The 27,062-nt window shown below is 39.3% G+C and overlaps 1 protein-coding gene across 3 annotated transcripts; it reads right to left on the bottom strand.

The window, feature by feature from the left end:
- Nucleotides 1-93: 93 nt before the first annotated feature.
- LOC111858257 (leucine-rich repeat-containing protein 4B-like) lies at nucleotides 94-26,438 on the bottom strand. 3 transcript variants are annotated; one of them, XM_023839865.2, is made up of 4 exons: nucleotides 26,073-26,438; nucleotides 25,097-25,256; nucleotides 10,555-11,186; nucleotides 94-4,858 (listed from the first exon to the last, which is right to left on the bottom strand). In XM_023839865.2, the coding sequence occupies exons 3-4, from the start codon at nucleotides 10,798-10,800 to the stop codon at nucleotides 2,813-2,815; spliced, it is 2,292 nt and encodes a 763-aa protein (XP_023695633.1). In that variant the 5' UTR covers nucleotides 10,801-11,186; nucleotides 25,097-25,256; nucleotides 26,073-26,438; the 3' UTR covers nucleotides 94-2,812. The 3 variants fall into 3 exon arrangements, with proteins under 3 accessions (XP_023695633.1, XP_023695634.1, XP_023695635.1); XM_023839866.2 differs by lacking the exon at nucleotides 25,097-25,256; XM_023839867.2 differs by lacking the exons at nucleotides 25,097-25,256; nucleotides 26,073-26,438 and adding an exon at nucleotides 15,094-15,241.
- Between the last annotated feature and the right edge of the window lie 624 nt (nucleotides 26,439-27,062).

The raw sequence follows: 27,062 nt of genomic DNA, 5'->3' as shown, positions 1-27,062 counted from the left end.
GCTTACCTTTTAAAATGTGAAAAAGCTGTCCCCCTTTTTCTGTTCACGGCGTCTTTCATACTAACGTGGCATTAAAGTTTTGTCATAATCCACTATAATCCATCAAGTTTATTTTGTTTTAAACAAGCAGGAAAAGTGTCTTGACAGGCTGAGTTCTGTGTCGTACAAAACAGGGGAGGGACGTACAAGGAGGGGGTGTCCGTTTTGATAGCACGCTCCATTTCCTTCCTGTCAATACAAGGACCTTTTCCTCCGTTTGATGATTCTTCTTGCTTTCATTGTAGCTTCTGTCAATCTTGTTTTTTTTTTCACTTTTCTGTTGTTGACATATATGACACATCAGATGTTATGCCATTTCTGCTGTGTTTTGTCTTAATATTCATTTAAACACACATTTCCACCTTATTCAACTACAAAAGTTAGTTTAGGGCATTTTATATAATAATAATAATAATAATAATTATAATAATAGTAATAATAATAATAATAATAATAATAATAATGCAGACTGTTTTCAATCTGCATGTGTAATGTGTGGATCAGTGATGTCGGTGATGGTATATAAGAGTTCCAGCTACTAAACGAAGTTCACAAAAGGCTTTCGGGGGGAAATAGGCCTGTGTACGTATATGCAGTGTTGATGCACTGTTCTTTGTAATTTGTTGCAGACAGAAGCAAAATACTAAAGAATCAATAGAGAATTAATATGAAAACAGGTTTTCACAAAATGAAGTATATCTCCTGAATTTCATAATGGTTAGCTAATTAGTGGATATATTAATCAAACAAAGTTTTAATGGAATAGGTGGTGAGAGAGGTAGCCCTTATAACCGGCTCAAGTAGAGGCTCAAAGTGTCTGTCAGATGGAAAATAATGCACAGAACTGCTGTGGATATTATTATTCATAACCAAAGCTAAACATATTAATATACAATCATAATTGCAACATAGACAATACATAAGCATATTGCACAATATAAGTACATGAAGCAAAAAATAATAATATTTGCATCATTGTTTGAAATAAAATGCAAATGTGAACCTAACATCAGACTTTTATGATCTGAGAAAATGTACAGACCAATCATTTAAGGTACAAATATAATTTTTTGCTTTTAAAAATATATAATGTTAGTTGGATGGTTAACACAGAATGTTTTATTAAAAAAATAAAACAAAACCCATGGACCATCTAATGGATACTGGTGACATGAAAGCAACTGTGTAGTTACTGTCAAGCTATTGATGCATAGGATGATTTAAATATACTCACTGCACTTCATGTAAGTTTATCTGCGATTCTCACAGAATTACTGCAAGTGTAATTATTTAAATCAATTGTAAAATATGAGCTCCAGCAGGTCCACAATGGATAGCTTGTAATGACATGCACATACAAGCTCAAGGGAGTGGCAAGTCAAACATATTAGTATGTCACAAAGACAATAATAAAAAGCATTGCCGATGATGATGACAATTATTATTATTATTATTATTATTATTATTACAAATGCACAAATTGTATATAGGTAGATGGCTACTTTAAAACTTGTAGAATTCAGAGGAGAACAACTAAGCAGCATGTTCACACTGCCAACTCCAATGCAATGGCCCCAAATATAAATACTGTTGGCTGTTATGTTAGGGAACTGGGTAATGACTGACCACTGTTAACAAATGCCCTGTATTAAAGTCAACATAACTTGAATATTTTTTCTTTTTCCTGTATATGATTCCTTTGCCCCCCATGGTCCAGTCAACTTCCCCATCTCTCATCTGTTGTCCCAACAACAACAATAAAGAGAAATTTGTCAAGATTCTGTTTCTGTCCATCATGACCATAATAATATTAACTAAACATAGTGTATCTAACATCATTCAGTGATTGCACTGTATTATCAAATTCTTCCTACAAATAAAATATATTATACATCTTATGTATTTTCATAAGATCCTCTACTGTTTCGCTTATTTTTTCCATCTGTCCTTCATGAAAAAAAAAGGGAGATGTTACACTTGAAGCAAATCTTCCCTCGAAAAATATGAAAGATATCTATAGTCTCACTGCACAGTTTTTATTTGCACTGTACAATAAGATTTCTAGATTATACAATACCTGCACTGTATAGCAGTGCCAAACCATGGCTCTTAATGATGCTGGCCCGCAGTTTGTATAGCCTTTAAGATGCTGGGATCCTACAACAAATGTAACCCCAAAACCCTACACTGTGTAAATCCCAGGAGAGGGCCTGCTATTATGCACTTGAGAAAAGTAACCTTCAATTGCTTTGTAAATTCTTATTTGCTCCTGCATCAGTTAAGAAAATAAATACTGTATTGGTACTACTGTTGTGTACTCTGCACATCTTAACTGTGGCAAAAACACAGTGGAGTAAACTTAATATCAATATCTATAATCTGTATGTTTGGATATCCATACAAAATTAATGAAAGGAAGGTTTTGCTTTGGCACAGATTTTGCTGTAGCAGTTCCCATTACATACTTCACTTCACTTCCATTGCCATTAATCAAAACAGAAACACTTAATACATTAAGTGTATCTGTGATAATTCTTGGCTTGGTACAGTTTAATGTGTATGGAACTGTCCACTTAATGTCTGCATCCTTTGTTCACTCCCCTTTGTAGTTTTTTTTCCCTTGACAACTGTCTTATTCTTAGTATCATGTAATTAAATGTAATTGACAATGTTGTCTAATCATTTGTGTGTGCTTTCTGTTTTTCAGAATGCAACCTAGGGTTTAAAACAAACACGGCCCTTAAAATCCTTTCTCTCTTTCTGCACATACTACTCATATTTGAGTCTCTTGTACATTTTCCTTGGAGCTATTCTTAAACAGAAGTGGTTCAATTTGCGGGTTTTGGCTCTGACCCATTAAACCCTTTAGAGATGCATGTAAACTCAAAGGTGGAAGGGAGAGGGGCAGAGGGAGGGGGGATGATATGGTGTTGGAATTAGGGTTAATGTTGCTCCCAGATGTGGTCTGCAAATTAGCTGAGGAGATCGGGACTTGTGTACAGGAAATTGGGGTCTGAGAAGGCAAAGAAAGAGACGGAGGATTGTTATTATTGTTGAGAATTCCCACAGGCCCAGAAACTCCGCCACCAGTCCCTGTCCCAATTCCCATTCCCATGACATTATTGTTAAAATGATGTGCCTTGTAGTAATGGTTAAGATGCTCTGCTCTCACTAAATTGGGAAGGTTGACAATTTCTGGATGGTGCAATCTTAAACTCTGCCCTCCTCCACTGCTTCCACCACCTCCATGTACAGTAGAGCCCCCGGAAATCCCACTGCCAGCACCAACTCCGTTTCCTCCTCCGGTTGCAATTTCATCCTCGACATTGATAATCTCAATGGCCCGTGCAGGCCCGTGGTGTTTGTGAAGCTGGTGCTGCTTTCTCAGCTTGTAGAAGACGACCAACATGACCGCTGCCATGAACGTAATGGCAACAAAACAGCCGATGATGATTTTTGTGGTCTTCATCACATCATCCAGACCAGATATATGAGTGACATCAGTTATTGGCACTGTAAAAGCCTTTTCGGTTGACACGGTGGCTTGGGATGAGGACCTCGAGGGCGACGAAACAGAAGAGGTGGTGGATAGGGTTGTGGTCATACCCCAAACTTCCCCTGGCATTGTGGGACCAGGAATTCCAACAAAGGTTTCGTTGATGTACTGGCGGGCGGAATGTTCCTCTTGACCGTTCTCCGTCGTTTCCACTGTGACAGTGGTGAAATAACTGTAACTGTTGCTGGCGTCTGAGGCGGACACGTTTAGCACCGCTGTTGCTGTGGTGTTGCCCGCAGAGTTGGTCACCATGCAAGTGTATTGGCCTGTATCTTGGACTGTGACGTTGGTGAAATTCAATGTGCCATCATGCAGCACTGAGATTCGAACCCTGTAAGACCCATGGGTCATGAGGGTGCCGTTGGGGGTAAGCCAGTTGACTGAGGTCATGGATGTACCGGTTCTGCACTTCAACTCCGCTGCCATCCCCTCAGTGACATTCAGGTCTGTCGGGGGCTCAACAATAACAGGGGCGTAGCAGGTGAAGTGGCTTTGGTCTAGCTCCCCAATATACCTGCCCTTTAGCCCTGGTGGAGCATGACAGCGGGCACAACAGGTAGTGTTGCTGGGTACCGTCTCCTTCAGCCACCAGCTCAACCATAGAACGTCACAGTTGCAAACCCAGGGGTTGTGATTAAGATGCACCCGTTCCAGTTGGTGAAGTGGGGTGAAGAGGTCATGGGGAAGAGAGTGAAGAGAATTGTGAGAAAGATTCAACTCTTCGAGGTTTTTGAGGTCGTCAAAGGCATTCCGCTCGATGACCGACACTTGAGAGTGCATGAGCCAAAGCTTGCGCAGTGACACGAGCCCTTGGAAGGAACCTGGCCGGATGATTTCCAGCCGGTTCCCCGAAAGCTCCAGCTCCTCAAGGCGCTCCAATGGTGTGAGGTTAGGTATGTCCTTAAGTCCACACATGCCCAGATTCAGGTAACGCAGGTTGATGAGTCCCTCAAAGGCAGCTTCGGAGATGTAGTCCAACTTTTTCAGTTCCCCTAAGTCCAGCCGCCTCAAGGAGGGCACGCGGTGGAACGCATACGCAGGCAGGGTCTCAATGGGATTATTCCGCAGCCACAGTTCCCTCAGCTTGCTGAGGTACTCAAATGCCTGGGAGGGGACTAGCGTGAGGCGGTTGTCAAACAGCTCAAGAGTGTTGAGGTTAGGGAGGCCATTGAAGGCCCCTACCTCAATTTGACGTATCTGGTTTTTAGAGAGCTGCAGAATCTCCAGATGCCGCAGGTGCTTGAACGTGTCAGACTTTATCACCTGTAAAAACAAACAAAAAGGCAAAGAGTGGATGTTACAACATACTCGTATACCGTATCCATTAACACACTACTTTATCTAAGGCGCACCTTTGTACACTACACTGAAATAGTACTTAAATGAGACGTTTATGTACCATATATACATCTCGCTACTGTATTTTGTAGTTCTACCAATGTTATAAATAGCATTAAAATTTTAAGCAAGGATTTCAAAAATTCTAATTCAATTAAAAAAAATTCTACAATGTTTGTTAAATCATAACTACATAAGCAGACAAAAACATTTGTAAGCATATAAAGATCTCTTAAAAAGCTTGGACGACATGCAGCAGAATCTACATAGTATTATTTTGGATTTATGTGTTGGTTCCTACCAATTGAAATTCAAAGCCTTGCTGGCAATCTATGATCAGTTAGGTACCTAGTATGTACTCCTTTTACTCACTGGAATAAGAACAGAAATTCATTATCGTAAGGGAAATCTATGTTAAGGGCATGACCTCCCTTTTATGAATCTATTAATTTTTTATGTCTTTTATTCCATAAGTTCACATTCAGACATGCTACGAATTACTTGGATAGACTCTTTTTACTTTTGTTTCGTTCTCTAGACTGATGTGCGATCAATTTTGACTTGAATGTGTCTTCTACCATATTTTTACCATATGGTCATTATTCAGCTTGACTGGCTTTATAACATTTATTAAATTAAAACATTTTTTTTGCAAACACATGCGAGATTTTGATATAAATATAATTGGGCACTTAGATATTGAGCCAGAAAACTACTTCTTGCATTCATCAATGATCTGTAGATTTGTTTTTAAAGTGGATAGCCAGAAAAGTACTATCTTTCCTTTACATTTGTTGTCAATGTCAGATCAACCTTTAGCTGCGTGGTTTATACTTATAAATTTGTTTCAGCAAGAGTGTAAGCACATTTCTACTATGATGTAGGAATCCTGATGTCAATATCTTAACTCTAAAAAATAGGACAGAGATGACACATAATAAGGCTTCAATAATTCTGAGCAGCATGTCATTGTTACTGCACATTTAGTGGGCATTTAGTCACAATGGTTATAAAAATCTCTGGCACAGGCTTTGTCAAGATGGGAAAAGAAGAAAAAACGACCAATTTCAATATTCACTGGGAGAATATTTAAGAGGCAGTACATTAACCTCTAACAGGACAGCAATAGGGACTGTGCACTTTTATTGCCATGAATCTGTAGCTTGGGATGTCACAGAGGAAGAATGTGGTGCGATCTGACACATCATCTTACCCTGTGCATGCAAAGAGGGATGTGTGCAGGTGTGCCGAGGCTGTTTCATAATGATGTGAAATCCATTTTTCCATATACAGCCACGGCTGGGCTCGTTTCAGCTCAGGGCTGCATGCAGTGTGTTGCAGGCGCATGATAACTGATCATTTGCATATCATTATGCAGCATTTCGCCCCTGATGAGAAATTCTCGGGTAAGGATCCTTGATCCTAAAAGTGCATGTTGTCACTGGGCTGCTTAAGAAGCAAAAACAGAAGGTTGCCCGGTTTCTCTGACTGCTTTGATCGCTGGATGTGAATCCCTTGCAGAATTGCTGGGATGTCTCTTCTGCAGAGCCATTTCACCAGACTTTTCTCGCTCAGTAAATCACCACTGAAGCAATCTCTCATGGAAAAATTACACAACATTCCTCTCTAAAGATTCTGACTCCTATGTTGTCACTATGGCACAATGTATTTTTTCCATCCTGTTTGATCACCATTTCTGTCTTTGAGCTTTACAATGCAACACAAGCTGTTGTATTTGCTGTTGACCTCGAAACTCTACCTGGGCAGTGTGCAGTATATAGCATTTTAATATAAATGAATTTAATCCATGCTTCAATTACATCCACAGCTGTTTAGGAATCTCATAACACCATTACCATTATTTTTTAACTATATTAGATAATGTTTAGCAAGCAACATATAATTTCACCCACGTCGTGCCACACTACCTTCTGGCCAAATGACCCTGATTGGTCATTGATGAATGAGAACTTCACTGTGGCTGACTTGACCTAACACATCAAATAACACCCCAAAGGCATGAATAAGCAAGACTGGGGAATAACAGGCACAGGAGAGTGACATTTATGCAGAGGATACTCACAGGGCATTCTGCTAAATAAGCCAGCTAATCACAATCCCCTTAAGGCTCTCTTACATTATTCGCAGTATGACAATTATTTCTTCTGGATGCAATAAATCTGACCTTAAATATGCATCATTTACATTTATGTGAAGTACATATGCCTGTTCAACAATATGCTTACCAACATCTTTTTCAATATGGAAATTGTGCTATGGAAGATCATCGTCTATAATTTGTTATAATGCACATATAAATGAATACATGCATCATTCTCCACAAAATAAATAAAATTCATCTGTACCTACAGTAAATGTGTATCTATCGACAGTAAACAAATGGAGAGGCATTTTGGTCTTCACTTTATAGGTATACCTAATTTTCTAGAAATACAGTGGACCAAATGAGCCCTTTTATGAAGAGTTGCGCACCCAACCAAACCTCTGCTTTGCCACACTCCGCCTCCAGAGTTTTGCTGCACTTGCGGCTCATGAACTCGTTTACTGGTGGGGTATTTTAGGACCTTGTTTTTACTCAATTCTTTGCAAGGTATTGCATGTCTCCACCATCCTGAGCATTCATTTCTTCTCTACCCTGTTTGTGTGTGTAACTTCCACCCTGATCACCTTGATCTTCTTGTTCTCGGTTTTGCATCTTTTATTTGGTAACTTTCCCTGTTTAGCTCAGAGCAGAACTACAGCCTCCTGCCTGTGTTTGACTATGGATTTTTGGTTAATGATTTGGACTGGGCATTTGGTTTTCCTTCATATTACCTGTTCCACAATATGGTACCTGTGTCTCAGATCACCACTCCAGGACTACGACTTAAACCTTGTGCTTCCGCAACCGAATCCTCCCTTTATTACTCATATATTCTTCAAGTTTGACAGTTGTGATATATGATAAATATTCCAAGACCATGAAACAATACAGTAAACTGGCAGTTCAGAAAGTGTCCTGCAATAATAATAGTGTGTCACATTTTTAGTCCAACCTCCAAATATCTGAATAAAAATAATTATTGACATTAGCAAGATTATTGTTACTCTAAGAGGGGATATTCTCTCAGTTAAAACACCCTCTTTACAGTCATGCGTTGCTTAATGACGGGGATACATTTTAAGAAATGCGTCGTTGGGTGATTTTGTTGTCGTGCAAACTTCATGCAGCATACTTGCACAAACCTAGATGACTAGATGGCAGAGCCTAGTATACACCTAGACTAAAGTAAGAAAATACAAATAAAAAATAAATGATAATAAATATATATATATATATATATATATATATACACACACACACACACACACACACACACAGTGGTACCTCAGTTCTCGAACTCATTAGAACTCGAATTCCTTAAAAGTCGAACCAACCAGTTAGAAAAAAGTGTACCTAGAACTCAATCTGAATCTCAGAAGTCAAACCGTGAACGCCGACCTCAGATAACTTGTATGCGTGGGGAAATGAGTCACGCGGCACGTCTCTCAGCGGAAACAAAGGGTAAAGCTTCAGCCTCAGCCTCGCATTAGCTGTGATAGCATCCTGCATGTTTACACTAGCTGAATACATATATTTAGACAGTAAAAATACATTTAGACAATGATAGACAGTAACAGTAATTATTATTATATAATAAAATAAATTTAAAAATAAAGATTTCTTATTAATAATTTTAATATTAATAATAAACCATTAATACATTTAATTATAATAATATTGTTGTGCCGAGCGGGGACGGAACGGAGACAAAGGCGCAGACGTCAGGGTATCGGGGAATACGGGGTTTAATTACAGGTAAGGCAGGCAAAACACAGATGGACAATACAATGACCGGACTAGGGAAACAAACTGAAACGCGGACGAAATACAGAGGACTAATGACAACAACCAGAAACAGCTGATCACTTGGGGATTCCACACGGGGTTAACGAGGGGGTGTGGCACACGGAAGGAGCGGATGATCGGGGCATGACACATTGTTTGGATACATTTATTTTCTTACTTTACAAATTACTGTTTTGATAAATGTGCTTAGATGTCTTTAGTACAGTATATGCTTTTCTTGTTTTGTCCGGTTCATTTTCTGTTTAAATGCTAAAAAAAAAAAACATTTCGGTGTAATTTTTTGGGGCCGGGAACCAATTCATTGGTTTTCCATTATTTCTTATGGGGAAAATTCGATCAGAACTCAAACTTTTTAGGATTTGGTCCGGAGTTCTGAACGGATTAATTTCGAGTTCTGAGGTACCACTGTATATATATAAGCAGATTACAAGCATAAGTGTACACTTTAAAATAACAATAAATAGTGGAGTATAGAAAATATACAAGTAACATGTTTATCATTATCAAGTATCATGCACTTAATGTAATATTTATTTAATATGTGCTATACTTTTACATGACTGACAGCAGTGGGTTTGTTTACACCAGCATCACCACAAACACGTGAGAAAGGCGCTGTGCTACAGTGTCACCAGGCGATAGGAATTTTTTAGCTCCATTATAATCCTACGGGACCACTGTCATATATGTGGTCCATCATTGATTGAAACGACGTTATGCAGAGCATGATTTTTTTTGAGACCTTAGAATTTAAAGTATATACATATATACAGCTGGAGGATATTTACCAGCAAATTTCATCCTCTCAAATTATACCTATAAACTATAAAACCACAGGTGCTGGGGTAACAATCAGAATGTGATGTACACTTTTAATACAGTGTTCAAATGATATTTAAATGAATATATTTATAAATATATTTGTTCCTTTTTTTCAATTACTGAAGTCTTCTTTGGTGGATTATCTCTTCCTTGACTTTGGACTTAGTCGAGTTGTGCATAGAGATTATTTATACTGACGCACTTATAAAATGTACTGAAATTTTAAATTATCTCTTAACATGATCATCACTCTAAGTTGCCATAAATTAGCTTTTTTAAGCTTGATTAAAAATGTAGCCACTAATTGCCTCTTTATGATGTCAAAACATTACAGTATCCCAGTACAACATAAACACACAGTATCCACACTATGCCACAGAGTGTTGGACTCACTGGCAACCCACACACGCCTACAGAGGTCCAACACATCTAAAGGCCCCATTGTCCCATTGCCATACCCCTACAAACCTGACCATGCATTCCTATGTTTCAGATTTAGTCTCCTATTGAAATGTGTATCATCAATATGTAATCAGCATCATATTCATTTATGGTCAGCTTTCGATTCCAGCTAACTGGACTTTCAACTGTTGAAAGATTCTTATATTTTCACATGAACTCCCAACAATTAAGCAGAATAGTCATGGACAACCTGCAAATTTAAACCAAAGAGGAAAATTCCAAAATTCACTCAGTCCGGTTTGTAATTACCATTTTCATGGGTTTTGAGGAAAGAACTTTGGACTGCATGAAGACTGAGTGAGTTTTGGTTCCCAGTACTGTAACATATGATAGAGAAGTCTGACTTTAGGTCAACGGTGGTCTATCTCAAAAACAACCAAAAATGGATTGATGCACACAGTTGCAGCAACACAAACATGGCATTTACCTGTATTGAGTTCTCCTGTAGGTTGAGGTATCGCGTGTTGACAGATATACTTTCAGGCACCTCCTCCAAATTCCTCCTTGTACAGATCACTCGGCTGGCCTGATTGGAACAGCTGCAGGGAGCAGGACAGGAAGAGCTGGCTACAGCCAGCTCCGGTCCAGGAGGGAGGAGCTGCAAGAGCAGCTGGACTAGCACAAGAAGGAGGGGGGAGGGGCTGCAAATGTTGGTCACCGTGGCGACACGCATGGCAACTTGGTCATGACCCTCCCCTTTGCTCACTGTGATGACTGGCCAACTCCAGGCGGTAGATATTTCTTTCTCTCCACTCTTTATTAAGTCATAAACTCGCCTCCTTCTTCTGTCCCGGAAACGTTAAAGCAGTTGGTTTTTATGTATTTCCTAATGTTTCCTTTTAAAAAGCTTCATTGTATCTTCGTTTTTTACGTCGCAAAACGTTCCCTTTTTGGTTCCCAATGTCCTTAGATGTCTTCCTTCAGCAAGAAATGTTCATTGCTCCGTTAAAATTACTTGTATGTTACACATTCAAAGAATGCGTATTGATAGCTGCTGTATTTGTTGAATGTCTTCCTTCGTCGGTATTTGGGGAAAGCGTTCCTGAATACGACTTGACACTGTAAAAAGAGGAGACAGGGGCTAGTCTATACACACAAAATACAGACACTACAGCATATTTTTCTGTGACAAGCAAAATCTATTGTTATCTGCTGACTGGCAGACTGGGCACTGCAGAGCATGAACAATGATGGAGATTAACACAAAACTAAGTGAAGAATTTGGTTCCAGATTATTTATAGTGAATTAATCATTGACATGGGCATCAACCATTATTACTACATTATAGCCACTAATAAAATACTGACACGGTGACTGATTGGTCACCTCATGCATTGACAATGATGCTATAAAAAGAACGGACAAGGAACAGAAACAACTCCAGGGACAGTCGAGGCTGGATAACACTCTTAGATTAACAAAGAAATCTGGAGAGTGCCCGATACATTAAGGGAGGCCAAGACAAAAGCCTTCAAATCTTTCACACAGGAGAGCTGCGATAACAGGTAACGGCTGCATTTGGAGGTTTGTGTTATGCTGATAAATCGCAAAGGAAGGCTGCATGTTTAATAAAAATGTCAAGGAAGGTTATGTAGAAGAGAAGGGTGAGAAACAACCGAGTAACATTCAGTAGTTATTAGAAGTTAAACAGCAGCTATATTGATGCAATAGAAAGCAATATGATACAATGTTAAGGAATACAGTGTACTTATATTACTCTCCCTATTAAAATGTGTATGCTTTGCAGCAAGCAGTACAAGTTTCAAGCACAGGTCTATGTCCAGATTTCATCCCAAAAATGAGGACGTACGTCAATCTGGACATATCTCCATCATTACAAGGAAAAGGTCAAAGATACTGAATAACAATAAGATACAACACCACATACATTTAACTAAACCCCTATAGTGGCAGCACAATTGGCTTGTTTTGTTCCTTAGTGTACACCACACACGGTAAAATACGTCCCCTATAGTCCACCATGTCTACTTAGGATATAAATTTTATAAAAGCTCTTATGGAACGTAAGTACAATTGGACGTTACTGGACAGGACGTAGGTACAATTGGATGTTACTGGTCAGGACGTACTGTAAGTACAATTGGACGTTACTGGACAGGACGTAGGTACAATTGGATGTTACTGGTCAGGACGTACTGTAAGTACAATTGGACGTTACTGGACAGGACGTAGGTACAATTGGATGTTACTGGTCAGGACGTACTGTAAGTACAATTGGACGTTACTGGACAGGACGTAGGTACAATTGGATGTTACTGGTCAGGACGTACTGTAAGTACGATTGGACGTTACTGGACAGGACGTAGGTACGATTGGATGTTACTGGACAGGACATACTGTAAGTACAATTGGACGTTACTGGACAGGACGTAGGTACGATTGGACATTACTGGACAGGACATAAGTCAATGGACGACTGTACTTAGTTTTCCTGTAATGATCAGAAGTCTTAAGAATTCTTGTTCCATGAAGAAGGATCTGACTTTATATTTAGTTTCGTTCACTTCTCAGCACAGAGACAATATGTTTACATGTATCTTATGCATAGTTAATATCTGGTATTAGTTTTGGTTATGTTATTTAGTAGTGGGATTGATATGCCTTACATGATGCCTCAGAGACTGGTAGCATCTATGAAACACTTTAAAATTAGAACTAAACTATTAATTCCTGAATATATACACAAAAGGCCAATTTAACAGATTTTAGTTAATGCTCGATGACATTGTGATCAAAAATGTCTTTTCCCCTGCAAAGCAGCTAAACAGCAGCACAGATAAGAGTGACCGATGCATATGGTGACCTTTACATTAGCACATTACATAAAAGAGGAAGTGAGCAACGCTTAGCCACACGCTAAAAGCTAACAAAATCTCTAGTTGTATCAGGGGCTTATTCTGCCTTTATGTATCTCATTTTCTAATTGCTAGCATCATTTTCACATTATTTCGATTGTAAAAGGTACCCATTTTAGACCATTCTACAAGCCTGACAATAAGCACAGTTAGCATGATATCATTTACATGGCTATGCATCATTGCTGATGCCAGATATTGTTGGATATTGGTGGTTTTCTCTAAACTTAGATGCCTGATTTAAAAAAAGCATATATTCAGCAAACAAGTGTTACCTTTATTCCAAATGGTTCAGAAATGGGCTAAGAGGTTTCGCAATTTAACTCACAAATTAAATTCATGTACAAATATTACCGTGAACAAGACCGAATGTCACCTTAGATCATCCCTATGGGAAAATTGCCTTTCCACCTATCCACTCGTGCTCTTGATTCAATGCACAGACAGGTGAGAGCAAGTCTGGGGTCAGAGCCCAGTGCCTGGCAGTGCCCTTAAGGCAATTGGGGTGATGGGTCTTACTTAAGAGCCCAGCAGTGGTAACACTCTGCTGAGCATGGGATTAAAAGCAGCGACCTTCCAATCACGGCCACAGAGACCCAACCTGCAGAGGCAAACACCACCCAAAGCACTGACCTGGCATGAACCAGGGCCCTTCGGCACACCAGCACTGACCTCCAGCCTCGTGAGTCACCCAGCTCTTTGGCTAATGACAGCTTACCAGGGGCAGGACATCAGCTGTGTTTTAACCCCAACGTCATGTTTATAAAAGCAGTGGCTCCAGGTGTGAAGGGAAACGTGACTGCAAGGCATAGGAGTGTGGTCTAGTTTGGCTGCGATATTTGGCGGATTAATTGTAGCAAAGAAAATGTGCCGTAACACTGTGCAGCATATTGAGAAGTAGCCCAGTAATGTATCAAGACACCAATGTGCCTGTCTTTGAATGCAGGTGGAAACCAGTGCACATATAGAAACTTGCACAAAAATGGAAAGAATAACAAATTCAAACCCACAGGTCCAGATGTGGGAGGTGACAGCGCTACCCACTGAGCCACTGTGCACTAAATAATGCTTATTAAATGGATGTTGTAGTATTACATTACCGTAATGGATATTTCCCAAATCTAGGTGATGTGCTTATTGTTCCAGAACCTCAGCTTTCTCCCCAGCCTGCCGCAGATGCAGAGTTTTCATTCCCCCCATGGGTACAGCCACCTGCTTTGCGTAACGGCGAGACGAACATAAAGCCCTTCCCTTCCTCTTACATATACCTGCACCACTTCTTTTCATTCTGGCTCCTTATGTTTAATTCACAGGGCACCAACTTCAGACCAAAGTGAGAAAGAGGGGACTGAAATTATGAAGGCAATCAACTCCACCACCACATGTGTAATTAAAAAAATGCTACAGGACTCAAACATACTTAATAACCAATCAAACGGCACAACTTTAAATTGCATTAACTTAATGAACATCTGCCTAAAGGGGGAGGGGCGCAATTTGCCTCACATGCGGCAGCTTCCGGCACATGTGTGGCAGTTTGTAAATGGGCACCTGCTTTTTCACAACGTTCACCCTCAAATGGGGCCAAAAAACATTAGTGGAGAAGCAAAAATAGCCAAACAATTCTTAAGAAGATAAAACCCACATAATGAGATCTTGTGGTCTCTATGTGGCATCCTTCCGGCCGGATCACTGATCTTAACACAAAGAAACCCGACATGATGTATGCTGTATTTACAAGTGGTGGTTATTATATACAGTTAAAAAATGATAGTGTTACACAGCCTCAATTTCTCTAAGTGAATACTCAGTGAGACAGCCTGCCTGTTCCATACGGCATTACATAAATAACAAATAGATTGATCTGTCTGGTGACAAATTGCAGATGAACACTGGCTAAATAAATAATGTTCTCGTATATTTCTACCACACTGTGATCTTCATAGTTCCCTCTCACTTTCCCCTATGTAAATCTTTGCTAAGACAGTTACCATGGCTACATTTACGCCAAACTCTCTGCCTCTAACTGCATCCCTCCCACACTGCCACCCTCCTCCCATCCTTCTTAACAAAAATACGGTGCCTTTACCTTTAGTGGACCACGAAGGAATAGTGAACAAAGGTCACACATTCGTACAGACAGGCAGAGTTTGGTCAATCGTAAAACAAAAAATAAGCTAAGGGGCTATTAGCCTTAGTTGGCATCATTGGACGTGTTGATGCCAATGCTAGCTGTGTTGATGCTTTACTCCTCTCACCGGTGAAGTGACGTTGAAAACAACATGCAGGCTGGACAGCGCTTCTTCTGTGGGCTTCTGGGCATTGCGAAATCAGATGAGCAACAAAGGACGTACGCTGCATGGTTTGGGACCTTCCTCGCGGCTTCTCCGGACAAAGCTTAGCATTCACTGTGAGAGTGAGATAATAAGCAAAATGCTCAGCCCCCGAGGCCCCCGTCTTCTTCAGAAAAATCGCTCGATGAACGCACAATGGCAGAGTTTTCACACCGTGAGAACCATGACTAATAGCACTGTAATTTCATCTTGTGTTTCATTTACAGGTAATTTACGGTAATTCGTTATCAAATGCAGCGGAATGATGGCAAAATATTCCGCTCAAATTCAACAAGCTAGACAAGCAGGTAAATCATTTATCATGTTCAGCTGGCATTGTCCATGAATGTGTAGAGAAAACAAAATTCCCTGCTTTCAGGAAAATATTTTTGCTGACTTTCATATTTGTTGTATATCAAAAACATACTATTTATCAAAAATTGCTTCTTGAAAAATAAACTTTCTTTTGTATGACACTGAGCTGTGTTTCTGTAGCAGGAAGAATAGTGATAGTGGTTCTTGTTCCACATCCATCAGCCTTCAGGTTCTACACTTAAAATGCATGGATTCTAACCAGAAATAGTTAGATTTTCAATGCAATGACACTCTAACCAGAGAATATTATACACAGCTTGGTGGAAGAATAGCTGCACAAAAAACTCAACAACAAATAAAGAGGCTTTATGTTCCAGTGGTTGCTGGTGCAGAAGGGTTGATTTTATTTTCAACCCCCAGCCATAATCGGATTTCACGTTTCATTTGCTGTAGAGATTTCACTTTTAGGAGCATATAAAATGCAAGGGCACTATGCATTGTTTTTAGATTTTAGTCAATCAATACAAATAAAACTTGGAATTACTATTAAAAAAAAAAAGATTTTCCTGAGTCTTTCTGATACACATACTGTACCACCCGGTGAAACTTTCAGCACCAAAGAATCAAATGTATAATAGTTAGTTTGACCAGACCGAATGTAATCAAATATTACTGTTCTATTCCTTATTGTTATTAATTAACAACTTTGACCAGCTTGCCTGCAGCAGTAAAGCATAAAAAAGCAACAATAATAAGACCAAAAAAAAAAAGAATTCATGTTCTCAAGCCACGCTAATCCTAATTCTTATTTAAAATAAACTGAAAAATAAATAGATACAATTAAGACTACATGCATTAAAAGGTTGGAGAATTGTCTTTTGTAGCTGTTGTTCTAATGAATTAAATATTGGGCAACAAGATACATTATTGAGAGGCTGAGTATAGCCTAAAAAATGAATAAATAATGCTGTATTAGTGTCCCACTTTGATCCTGGGGGCAATGGTAGCTGTCGTTTTTTGTGATCAGTCTGAGCACCTGAGCACTTAATAACCTTAATTGTGTCCGTAATTGAATTTACTCAGCCTACCCTCTCAGTACTGAGGCTTGTCAGTTAAAATGAGCGTGAGAACCATCAGATATGCGGCAGGACTAGAGGCCTTAACGAGATAACAAGAAATGACGAGCTCCCATGGCAGGGGGTTAGACGCTAATACCTGACTAGCTATTTGGAACCGGGCACTCGGTCAGGCGTTTAATATTAATTGTACAGCCTTCCGTTTGACCTCGTGAACCATGTTGCTATCTCAGACAAATGAGCGAATGTATACACTAGTAAGATGCAGATTGATCAGCATTCTTTGTTCTTCCGTGGAAAAGCACGGTGTGCTGCTAACGAGAGCAAGAACACTATGTTCCCTCTCACTTCCTGATTTACCACCTATTGTTTTCGCAGAATGAATGACCACTGTAAACACAAACTGGATGACTAGCTGTAAACATAAACTGTTAGAAGCACTGTAAGGTGGGTGCACTAATAGGGCACATACTACATACAGTGCCTGTATTTGTGTTAAAAGCTTAAATTATTATTACTATTTAAATACTAAAAACTATCTATATGTACATACACAGTACTATGAAAAAATCTTAGGCAGCAAAAGGACATTATGTTGAAATTATGTTTATGCTGGTGTAATCTATGATTATATGTCTGTAGAAGCATGTTAGCCATTTCAAAGCCTAAATGAACCTCACTATTTGCAGTAACCATTCGATATGTGTATGTATTTGTTTAACTCGCCTACTGGCACACCTTGTTTGCATAACCAGCATGTCATGAAGTTAATTTACTAATTAAGTTCACTCATTAAGCGAGGTGGAGGTGAAATCTGGAATGGCTGGGGTGCCTCAGAGGAGAGATCTGGGAACCAAAGCTGTGTTCTTATAGTCATCCAACAGATACTTAATAAGTAGTTAGAGAAAACTGGAATTTCAAATATATTCTTATTCCAAGAATAAATAGTTTGAAATATGTTTTCCTTTGGGTTTTGCACACACACACACACACACACATGTAGGGTAAACATATCCTTATGGGGACCGCTCATTCATTTCAATGGGAAAAATGCTAACGCTAACTATGACAACCTTAACCCCTACCCTGCCCTAATCATAACCATAAGTAACCAAACAAAATGCAAGAGTTTTTGCATTTTTTGTTTTTTCATAGCAGTCACCGATTTTTATAAAACAGAGTTTTCTCTTATGGGGACCAGGAAACCGGTCCCCATAAGGGAAAAAAACGGATATTTATCACGTTATGGGGACATTGTGTCCCCATAAGGATAGGTAAACCCGCTCACACACACACGCACACACACACACACACACACACACATTTATAATTATCTTTGTGGGGACTCTCCATTCATTTCTATGGGGAAAATTCTAATCGTAACATGACAACCTTAACCCCTACCCAGCCCTAACCTTAACCATATGTAACCAAACAAAATATGGGACTTTAACAATATAGTTTTTTGATTGCGTTCACAGATCTTTGTGGGGACCTGAAAAGTGGTCCCCACAATGTCAAAAACAGGGTTTTTTTTAACCTAATCCACAAACACACACCAGGCATTCACCTTTAAAAACAATATGCGTGACAATCGATTGTATGTAAAAGCTCAAATGCGTATTTATTTTATGTGCATTTGCGCTGCTATGACAAGAAAATACCTTGCATTTTAACCCGTATACCGCAAATGAAGTTGAGTTAGCATATAAAGATTAAAATCCATTACATTTTGTTTTCATATCAGTGCAAATGCACATAAAATAAGTATGCATTTACTCTGTTACCACAATTGATTGTTGCACGTATCGTTTTTAAAGGTGAATGCGTATTTGCGTTTCCATCCCTGCATATATATTAAATTTAAATTTCAGCAGTACTACAATGTAGTGTGGAGGCTAAGTGGTTAGCACTGAGGCCTAACCCCTCCATAGTTAGGTGTTTGATTCTTGCCTTGGCGCCATGCTATGTTCTACATGTGCTTGTGTGGGTTGCCTCCCACAGTCCAAAGATAGGCAGTTTAGGTGAACTGGTGCGTTCGAATTGCCCGCTGCGCCCGTGCCCTCGAATGATCTGGCATCCTTGCTCGGGTACACGCTGCCCAGTGATTCCTGGCACAGGCTCTCGGCTTGACCCCTCATTGCATAAGTGCTGCGTGGAAAATGGACAGACGGGTGAGTGACCTACACTAGAGAGCAGCACAAATCAAGATTAACATCGAGTTGCTAATCAAGTAGCTAGATGTGTCATAATCAGTATTAAAGACTTATAATTTAGTGACAGCTTCCATAGAGCTAATTAAGTTCCAGAGCCCAGTCGTCTCACTTTGATCACTCGTTATCTGTTGCTTCCATGCCTGGTAATAACCCATTTTCCCCATGGGGGCAATAAGTAAATAAAGTAAAACATGATGACGTTACTCAAGTGTGGTACTTCAACAAGATATAATTTATTGGTGTTAAGCAGGGACAGCACTGGCTGCAGTAACGCCCAGAGACTGGTGCATAGTGCACATCCAGCTTCTGTCTACTCTTGTTTCATTCTTCGGGATTTATAACATTCTGCAGGCTCAATCGGCCACCTAATGAGCCTTAATATGGATACTGCATAACCGTGACCCTTTCCTGGAAGTCCTTTCCCTTTCTCATTAACCTGTTCTGCACACCTCACAATTACTTGACATTATATGCAGCCATACAAAAAGAATTAGGCTGAGACCTACTTTGTCAGTAAAGAAGATAGCAGAGAGAGATGCATTCATTGTTGATTGGTCAGAAACTTAAAAGAATAAATTCAGCATAAGCGTTATTATCAGATGATTGCTATCTGAATATATATATAGCTTTTGGTTGTTTATCTATTCTCTTGTGCTGATCAGGGTTGCAAGGTCTGGAGCGTGTCCCAGGCAGCACTGGGCACAGGGCTGGAGAACACGCTGGACAGGATGCCAGTCCATCACCGGGCACCCACAGTCATACTCTACAGGCAATGCAGAGACACCAATTCACCTAACTGCAGGTGGAAACCTATGTGACACAGGGAGAGCATTCAGAAGATGCCCAGAACTGAGTATACGAGGTCTGAACCCCAACCCTGGAGGTGTTAGGCGACAGCGCCGCCCACTGAGTCACCATGCCACCCCAACTTGATTGTTTATCATTGGGAAAAAAAAAGAACATTATGGCCAAGAAATATCTCATATAAATGTGGGTTAGTGGTAGTTTAATTTATTCATGAAGGTGATTATTTTTATTTTTTTGGCTGGCCACTCTGCTCCCCAACACGCCAACCTCTCCGCTGCACTCTCCAAAGAATACCAAAGAATACACACAATACACCGGTTTGCACCCCACCATATATGCAAATCATTTTTACAACTAAATACTGGCCTACCTCAACCTCCCTCTTAATAAGGTCACCTTTAATGAATACCGTGAGAACCATTCTTCACTACAGACCTGACTCACAAGTCTATCCTCCTTCCTTGTCCTCACTTTCTTTTTAACAAGGCACACTCTTCTTCAGCTTACCGGTTCTGCACTATTCCATTTTAAGCCTGTCGAGACCAACGTGTTTTGACTGCAGCTGAAAAAGAACTGTCTCAGTGCTCAAAATTATAGAAACAGCCAAACTCCCCATTTTTACCTGAAGTACATTCCTCTAGCCCTTCCAACATACATAAGCAGCCTTCAGAGTATACACTAGGGCTATAACAGTCTACCGCTCCGGTTCCTTCTTTTCTTCGCGTGGATCTAGGATCCCTATACTATCCCCCTCTTCTGAAAAGCTACCAAGTGTCCTTGTACCAGTCTAATGTTGGATCTTCACCATGTACCATGGCAAAGGCAACGTATGAGAGAATGTGCGAACTGAACAAAACACATCCAACACTACCAGAAAATAAGTTTTGTTTTCCAACTTGGTCGAGAGCTAAAAGCTGTCGTTTGGAAATGATTAGAGCAATCATCCACTTGATCAAATATAATTCCTGTCTTAATTTGCTTCCAAGTCTTAATGTAGGAAACAGAACTTTTCACACTTCTTCGGCTGACACCCACACTCGCTCATTAACTAGCCAAGAGGTTGCAAAATAGCTGCCCAGAAATTTCCTTACCCTTGCAAAGTTTTTCATACCAGGATCTCACATCCTCTTCATATACCTCTCTACTCTATTTTAGGTTGTTCTGCTAGCGCAAATTGAAGCAAATCAAAGTGCATACACCCATATGTAATCTGAAGGCTGTTTGTGACTGCATTACAAAAATATATTTGGTGACATACATGACATGACAAACTAAAACTTTGTTTTCTTCTCCAGAGTCTGATTCTTCTTGATTCCTTACACTTTTTTCCTGAAAAGAATCTTTTTAACATACGCTTCTCCCTGTGCGTGCATGTGTGTGTGTATACACACTTGCTAGATTTAGATTACTAAGGAGCAATCTCTTTTTTGCCAAATTTAGCTTTTCTGCTGTGAAGAGAGCCTGTGTTTCTTTGCAAGCCTTACTATGGATGGCATTGTGTTGCACACATTTTCATCTAATGTTTCAAGCAGTGGATTAAAGCTTAAACTAAAATCCAGCATCCAGATGAATAACACATGTATTCAGCTCAAGACTCAAGAGGAGAGATTATGAATACATCTTGCCCCAAAGCATAAGAGTACAACAATGACATTTCTAGATCAGCAAAGTTCCTTTAAGGTTAAAACAGCACAAACAAAACAGTCACATTAAATTTTGAGAAATGGCTTCCCATGCACATTGCATTGCCTTCAGACAGCTTAATTTGTCTTCACACAAGCTCCTTCAGGCATCTCAGGTGTCCGTTGATGTCAGCAGGCCGCTTACAGTAAAGAATGTCAGAAGCAGAAATCAGCTCTCCTGTGCTCGAGATGATCAGCTTACATTCAGCTTTTAGGTCACTTTTGGGCCATGTAACTGTGCAAGGAGGTTTCAGAGACTGTAAATTACTGCTCTATGCAAGAATTCTGGAATTCAAAATTATATGCTATGAATACTACTATGCTGATTTACCATTACTTACTACCGTGAAAGAAGTAATGCTTTCTAATAACAATGATGTATAATATTTCAGTTAGCTAACTTCCCTGTGATTGATTTTACAGTTTATTTGTATGGGGAAACAAATTTTAAAATCTGTGCATCAGGCAATGACTGAATGGGGGGAGGGGGGGCATTTGACCCATTGATGGTTAAAGAAGGAAGCATTCAATGCATATCATAATCCACTTAGAATACCACAAAGCTGAAAAAATGCCACAAGATATGTCTGGTGCTACTTTTCTGATGCAATGACACCACTAGTATTGTGCCATCTATTTGTTGAATATGTCAGTTCTGTATACACTGTAAAAATATTACGGTATGGGCCTTATAGTCAAGTTCTACATGTTAGTTGAACCGACTGATTAAAATAAGATGTCTGTAACTTACGCAAACTTACTGTTACGCAAAATATGCCCAAATAAATCCTGCTAATATACTAATAACAAATATTTACATGAGAATATAGTGTAAAATAAGTCAAGCAGTATGAAGATGCTATTTATTAAGTATGCAACCTTAAAGAACTTCCCATTTCATGAGAAGCATGGCAGGTATCCAAATAAGGCAGATACGTATATCCAGTCTACACTGATTCCCAGTCACCAGCACACGACTCCAGACAGCTGAGATACAGAGTGACATTTCAGTTAAGGGCTGAATATTAATGTCATTTCACCAGCACTAATTCAAAGGACAAGTAACTCATAAAGACAAAGAGCTATGAATCTACATTGGTAACAAGTGAATGCTGCATTTGTTGAGCTTTGGACAACTGATGGCAATTACACACAGTAATGTACATGATCAATTCTGAGAGAGCATTTGTGTTCCATTATTGGTGTTGATATTATTACTATTATTCTTACTCTTCTTATTATTATAATAATTCAAAGATCCCATACCAAGAATCACAGACACACTAAAGTTACAGTAAATGCATTTAACGGGTACCTTGTGTCATCATGCCAAATGTGTGTGTGTGTGTGTGTGTGTGTGTGTGTGTGTGTATATATATATATATATATATACTGTATATATATAGCTTTTTTCATCATTATATTTGAATAAGTCTATTTAAATACTTTGGAGATCTGTTGACCTCTGGCCACATTCGATAAATAAAATTGTTTAGACTACATTACATTCCATATTAACCTTTCCATGTGTCTTTGGAAAGGATCTCACCTAATGTGATTTTTACAAAGCATGAAGCAGGATTTCATACTCCAAATACCTGAAAATATCTGGTTACAAGAATAGGTATTTAAATAAAATTATACGAAACTAGCTCTCAAAAAATGGTCAGATCCTGTTGTGCCTGTTTATTCTATTACAAATGATTCATTTATTGCACAAATGTTTATTAGCATCAATGCTGAACTGCCAAATAAATTTCAAAGCCGTTAATTTATTTAGATTTAAAATTCATGGATGCCTTCCCAAAATATAAGCAATAAATTATCATTACAAAGTACTTTTAAACTACAGCAAGATAAGGATTAATTTTTCATATCAGTCATTATAGCAGAGAGAACTGAGAGTACTGTAACAATTTTCATTTCGGTATATCAGCGCATTGCATTTAAGTGCTTTTTAACATTGATATATTCACACACACGGACACATAAAACGTTAATGAACTTCTCTTGCCTTATAGACACAATAACATAATATAGTGTTAAAACGTCAAGGCTCGTTAAAGTTTGTCAGTGATCTAAAAATACTTGTGAACCGCAAAAGTATGCAGCTATTTTAAAAACAGCCAGTGACATTATTAACACGTATGATCGTATGCTTAAGCAGTACGCTATCAAGACTGGTGATCACCTGCTGGATTTCCAGCTTAACATTACAACGAGGCATCAGTCTCGTAGCCGTTATCTGCCATGCAGCGTCACCTATTCAGTGCTTACCTACATCCTTCAACTTTATCTTAACCGACCAGATGAACAATCTCATTTTAATCATGTTCAAATCCAATAGTAGCCTACTACTCACATCAGATCATAAGATTATAATAAAATAACCACGATGAGTATGCCATCCATAACGGGCGCAACCACAATGTCCACCCAAGAAACATGGTACATTTCCATATGCATCAAACAGGCACATGCCTTTCTGATTAAAATTCTTTCATAACTTCCCATAAATTGTGTAACGTCAAGAAGAAACGACTCGAAGCCCTTGATGAAAAATGCACCATTTTGCAATGCATAGCATGTGCCGGTTCTTCAACATGCTAAATGTGTGCTATAGTGAGATAAATGACGGTGTGTTCAACATAGAATATATTTTTTGGATTGAGGACGAAAAATGAAAGATGTTTTTTTATGACCTAACTAAAAACGACCACCTCCTTCTCCGTCAACTCTGGAAACTGAGTTTTGCGCTTTAAGAGATGGGTGCAGGCCGCGATGCTTATGTCGTTTCTCCGCATTTCGGCGGTGGAGGCAGGATGCGTCGTTTCCAATTAGATCAAATACCTAAACAAGCCAAAGCAATGGTGCTGACCGCCGCACACTGGCGCAGGCTGCCGGCGCCGTCCTTTGTGTGCGTATAAATATGCATGCTTTTAAATTCTCCCACATTCTTCCACCATAAAGTATTAAACCGGTGTTCTGCAGACACAACGCAATAAAGCAGCCAAGAAGTAACCATCGCTGGTAACTTCACCAGAATATGGAAGAATAGGCTTCCTCCAGAACACATGTGTTGTGGTAGCTTGGAGCATTTTGTCACATAATGAACAACGGTGATAGCACACTATGTATAGCCTACACACACCACCAGCGCAGAAATACATTTAAGTTATGGTTGACTTGGTCGCTATAAAACCTAACTGCGAATTTTTTAAATGTCATATAATAATGATCATATACATAGCTGCGTGGGTTTAAATAGGGTATATATAGCCTACATATATTCTAATTCCCATAATTTCTACTAAATGCATTTCTCTTTGCGTATGTGCATCTTTAGAGAAGAGATTTTTTGCCCTTTTTAAAGGTTACCCTCATATGTTAAGACGACCGTGTACAGCATTGACAAATATTCATTAGATACATCAACACGTTTACACATCACAGGATGCCGCATTAAATTTGTTATAATGATTGATGCCCGCACATGAATACATACTGCAATCTAATTAATGAGGATACACTGTAAGTAATCATGTATTGATTTCGTATGTATTTTGCTAATGAGCAAACTGCATTGTTACCGTCAACATGCAGGCCATTGTACAAATTAAGACGTAGCTCTTATTGTCTGTCGCCATCTCCTATTTATCCTACCTCTTTCCCCCGTCTTTTCCTTCAACGAAAGCGACGTGAAGTTAATGTCTCCTCTCCCTCGCTTTCTAAGTCGCACTCTTTAGTTTTCCGTCCTCTCTCGCTCTCAGATTGATCTACTCTACGGCAATGCATGGACCACAGGGCTTTTTCTCGTCGTCCGCTGTATCGGAAAAAGGCATCGTGAAAACGGACCGGTCAAATAAGTAATCTATAGATGATAAGAACAAGGATGATGCGAAAAAAGACGTGCCGGTTTTTTCCACCTCCCTCCGAATGCAAACTAAGGTGACAAATAAAACAGCAATATATCCACAAACGATAGCAAAAGACGTGTGTGAAGAAGATGCGAACGCTGTCGGAGGAGAAAAAAAAAGATAAAAAGAGTCGCTTGAACATAAACTGCAGCTTCTCGCCGCCGCCGTCGCTGAGCCGCTGAGCGACACTGAGACACAGCACACCCACCAGGACTGGCAGCATGCAACAAAGTGACCATCAAATAAGAGCTAGAAATCTAAAAACAAAGCATTGCATTGCCTTATAACCACGCACCAGTATTAAAAGTACACGATGCAGAATAAATCGAACATGAAAACGTAATTCACACCGATATTATAATCGGATAGCGCTCGACGACGCTGCCTGGATTATGCAGTGTCTGTCATCAGCTGCATCTCATAAAAGTGAATGCGTATTGTAATTGCATTTTAACTGCGAAATTACTGTTATTTATATACTAAACTACCAGAAGGTAAGCTGAAGACGGCAAAAAACCATTAGACTGTAAGCAGGACGACTTATCTAAAGACGTGAAAAAAATTCAGAAATAACTAATCAATATTAATCGGCGTCATCATCTGAGATGTCGCATAAGCATAAATAATAAACAGACGTATGTCAAGACCTCGTGAACTATTGCATTTTGAAAGGTCCTCTGTATCAGCGAAAATATAAAATTCTATTGTGGGTGTTTACTCACCGTGATTGGGAGTCAGCAGCGACATGACTGGGGGTCAGCAGAGACATGGACCGATTTGCGAAGTTGTTTTCATTATTATTAAATAATAAAGAGATTGAATAAAAAATACAGAAATGCATATATAGTTTTCATAGTCATAGATATTATGCTAAGATAGTGTGAACTAGACTTGTATCCCTTGATGTCAAATAGTTATTTCTGTGAAAATGGCATCATGGACAAAAATAATCACAATAAAGAGTAAAAACACAGTTCCACGTCATCTGTAGCACCTGAATAAAACAACACCAGGGCTCTTCTGCACTGTTTTGATTAGTGTCTCCATTAAAAGCAGAAGGAGAGTAAAATTGGGCTAACGACTGAGACCACAGCAGAAATGGATTGTCTTTGAGAATCTAGGGCAGCTTCCTTTTGAGCACACACACTGTTAAGAGGAATAGGGGGGTTATATTTTAAACACTGCCCATAGGCATTTGAAAAGGGAGTTTTGACACAGCTCAACAAACAGATCCCGACTGCAAGAAGAAGCTGAAATGTGTAGTCCTTGTTTTATACACCAGATGTCTGATGTAGTAATCTTTCAGAACTCAGACATGCACAGAAGAATCCACTATGGCCAAGTGACTGACACTCAAGTTTCTGCAAGAAGAGAAGTAGCAGTCCAGATATACCCTGAAATGAATACCCCTTATTTGCAGAAGTGGAACAAAGGTGGCTTTTTAATTTGACCAAATTAATTAAAAGTCACAGCAAGCTTGAGGAAGTAATACTGATAGGTACTGATATAGAACACTGGGAGTGAAGTATTTTGGGGGAAATTACAGGCAACTAGTCTGTAAAAGTACAGTGTAAAATATAAATAGGGCATCAGAGTGATTGATCATACATTGATAGTTTTCTATATTCAGGCCTGAATCAGTCATGCTCACTATTTCTGTGCATAGCCCTGCTATGTCACCCTTTGATTCCCACTCACGCGCTCTGTCTTTC

The sequence above is a fragment of the Paramormyrops kingsleyae genome, chromosome 5, assembly GCF_048594095.1.
Source record: "Paramormyrops kingsleyae isolate MSU_618 chromosome 5, PKINGS_0.4, whole genome shotgun sequence".
In the NCBI taxonomy this organism is placed as follows: Eukaryota; Metazoa; Chordata; class Actinopteri; order Osteoglossiformes; family Mormyridae; genus Paramormyrops; species Paramormyrops kingsleyae.
This window is presented reverse-complemented; position numbering and strand designations above follow the sequence as displayed.

Coding starts and splice junctions, on each gene's coding strand:
- LOC111858257 (XM_023839865.2), bottom strand. CDS start 10,800: ATGCGTGTCGCCACGGTGACCAACATTTGCAGCCCCTCCCCCCTCCTT. Junction 4,859..10,554: donor TACAGGAGAACTCAATACAG/GTAAATGCCATG, acceptor TTGTTTTTACAG/GTGATAAAGTCTGACACGTT.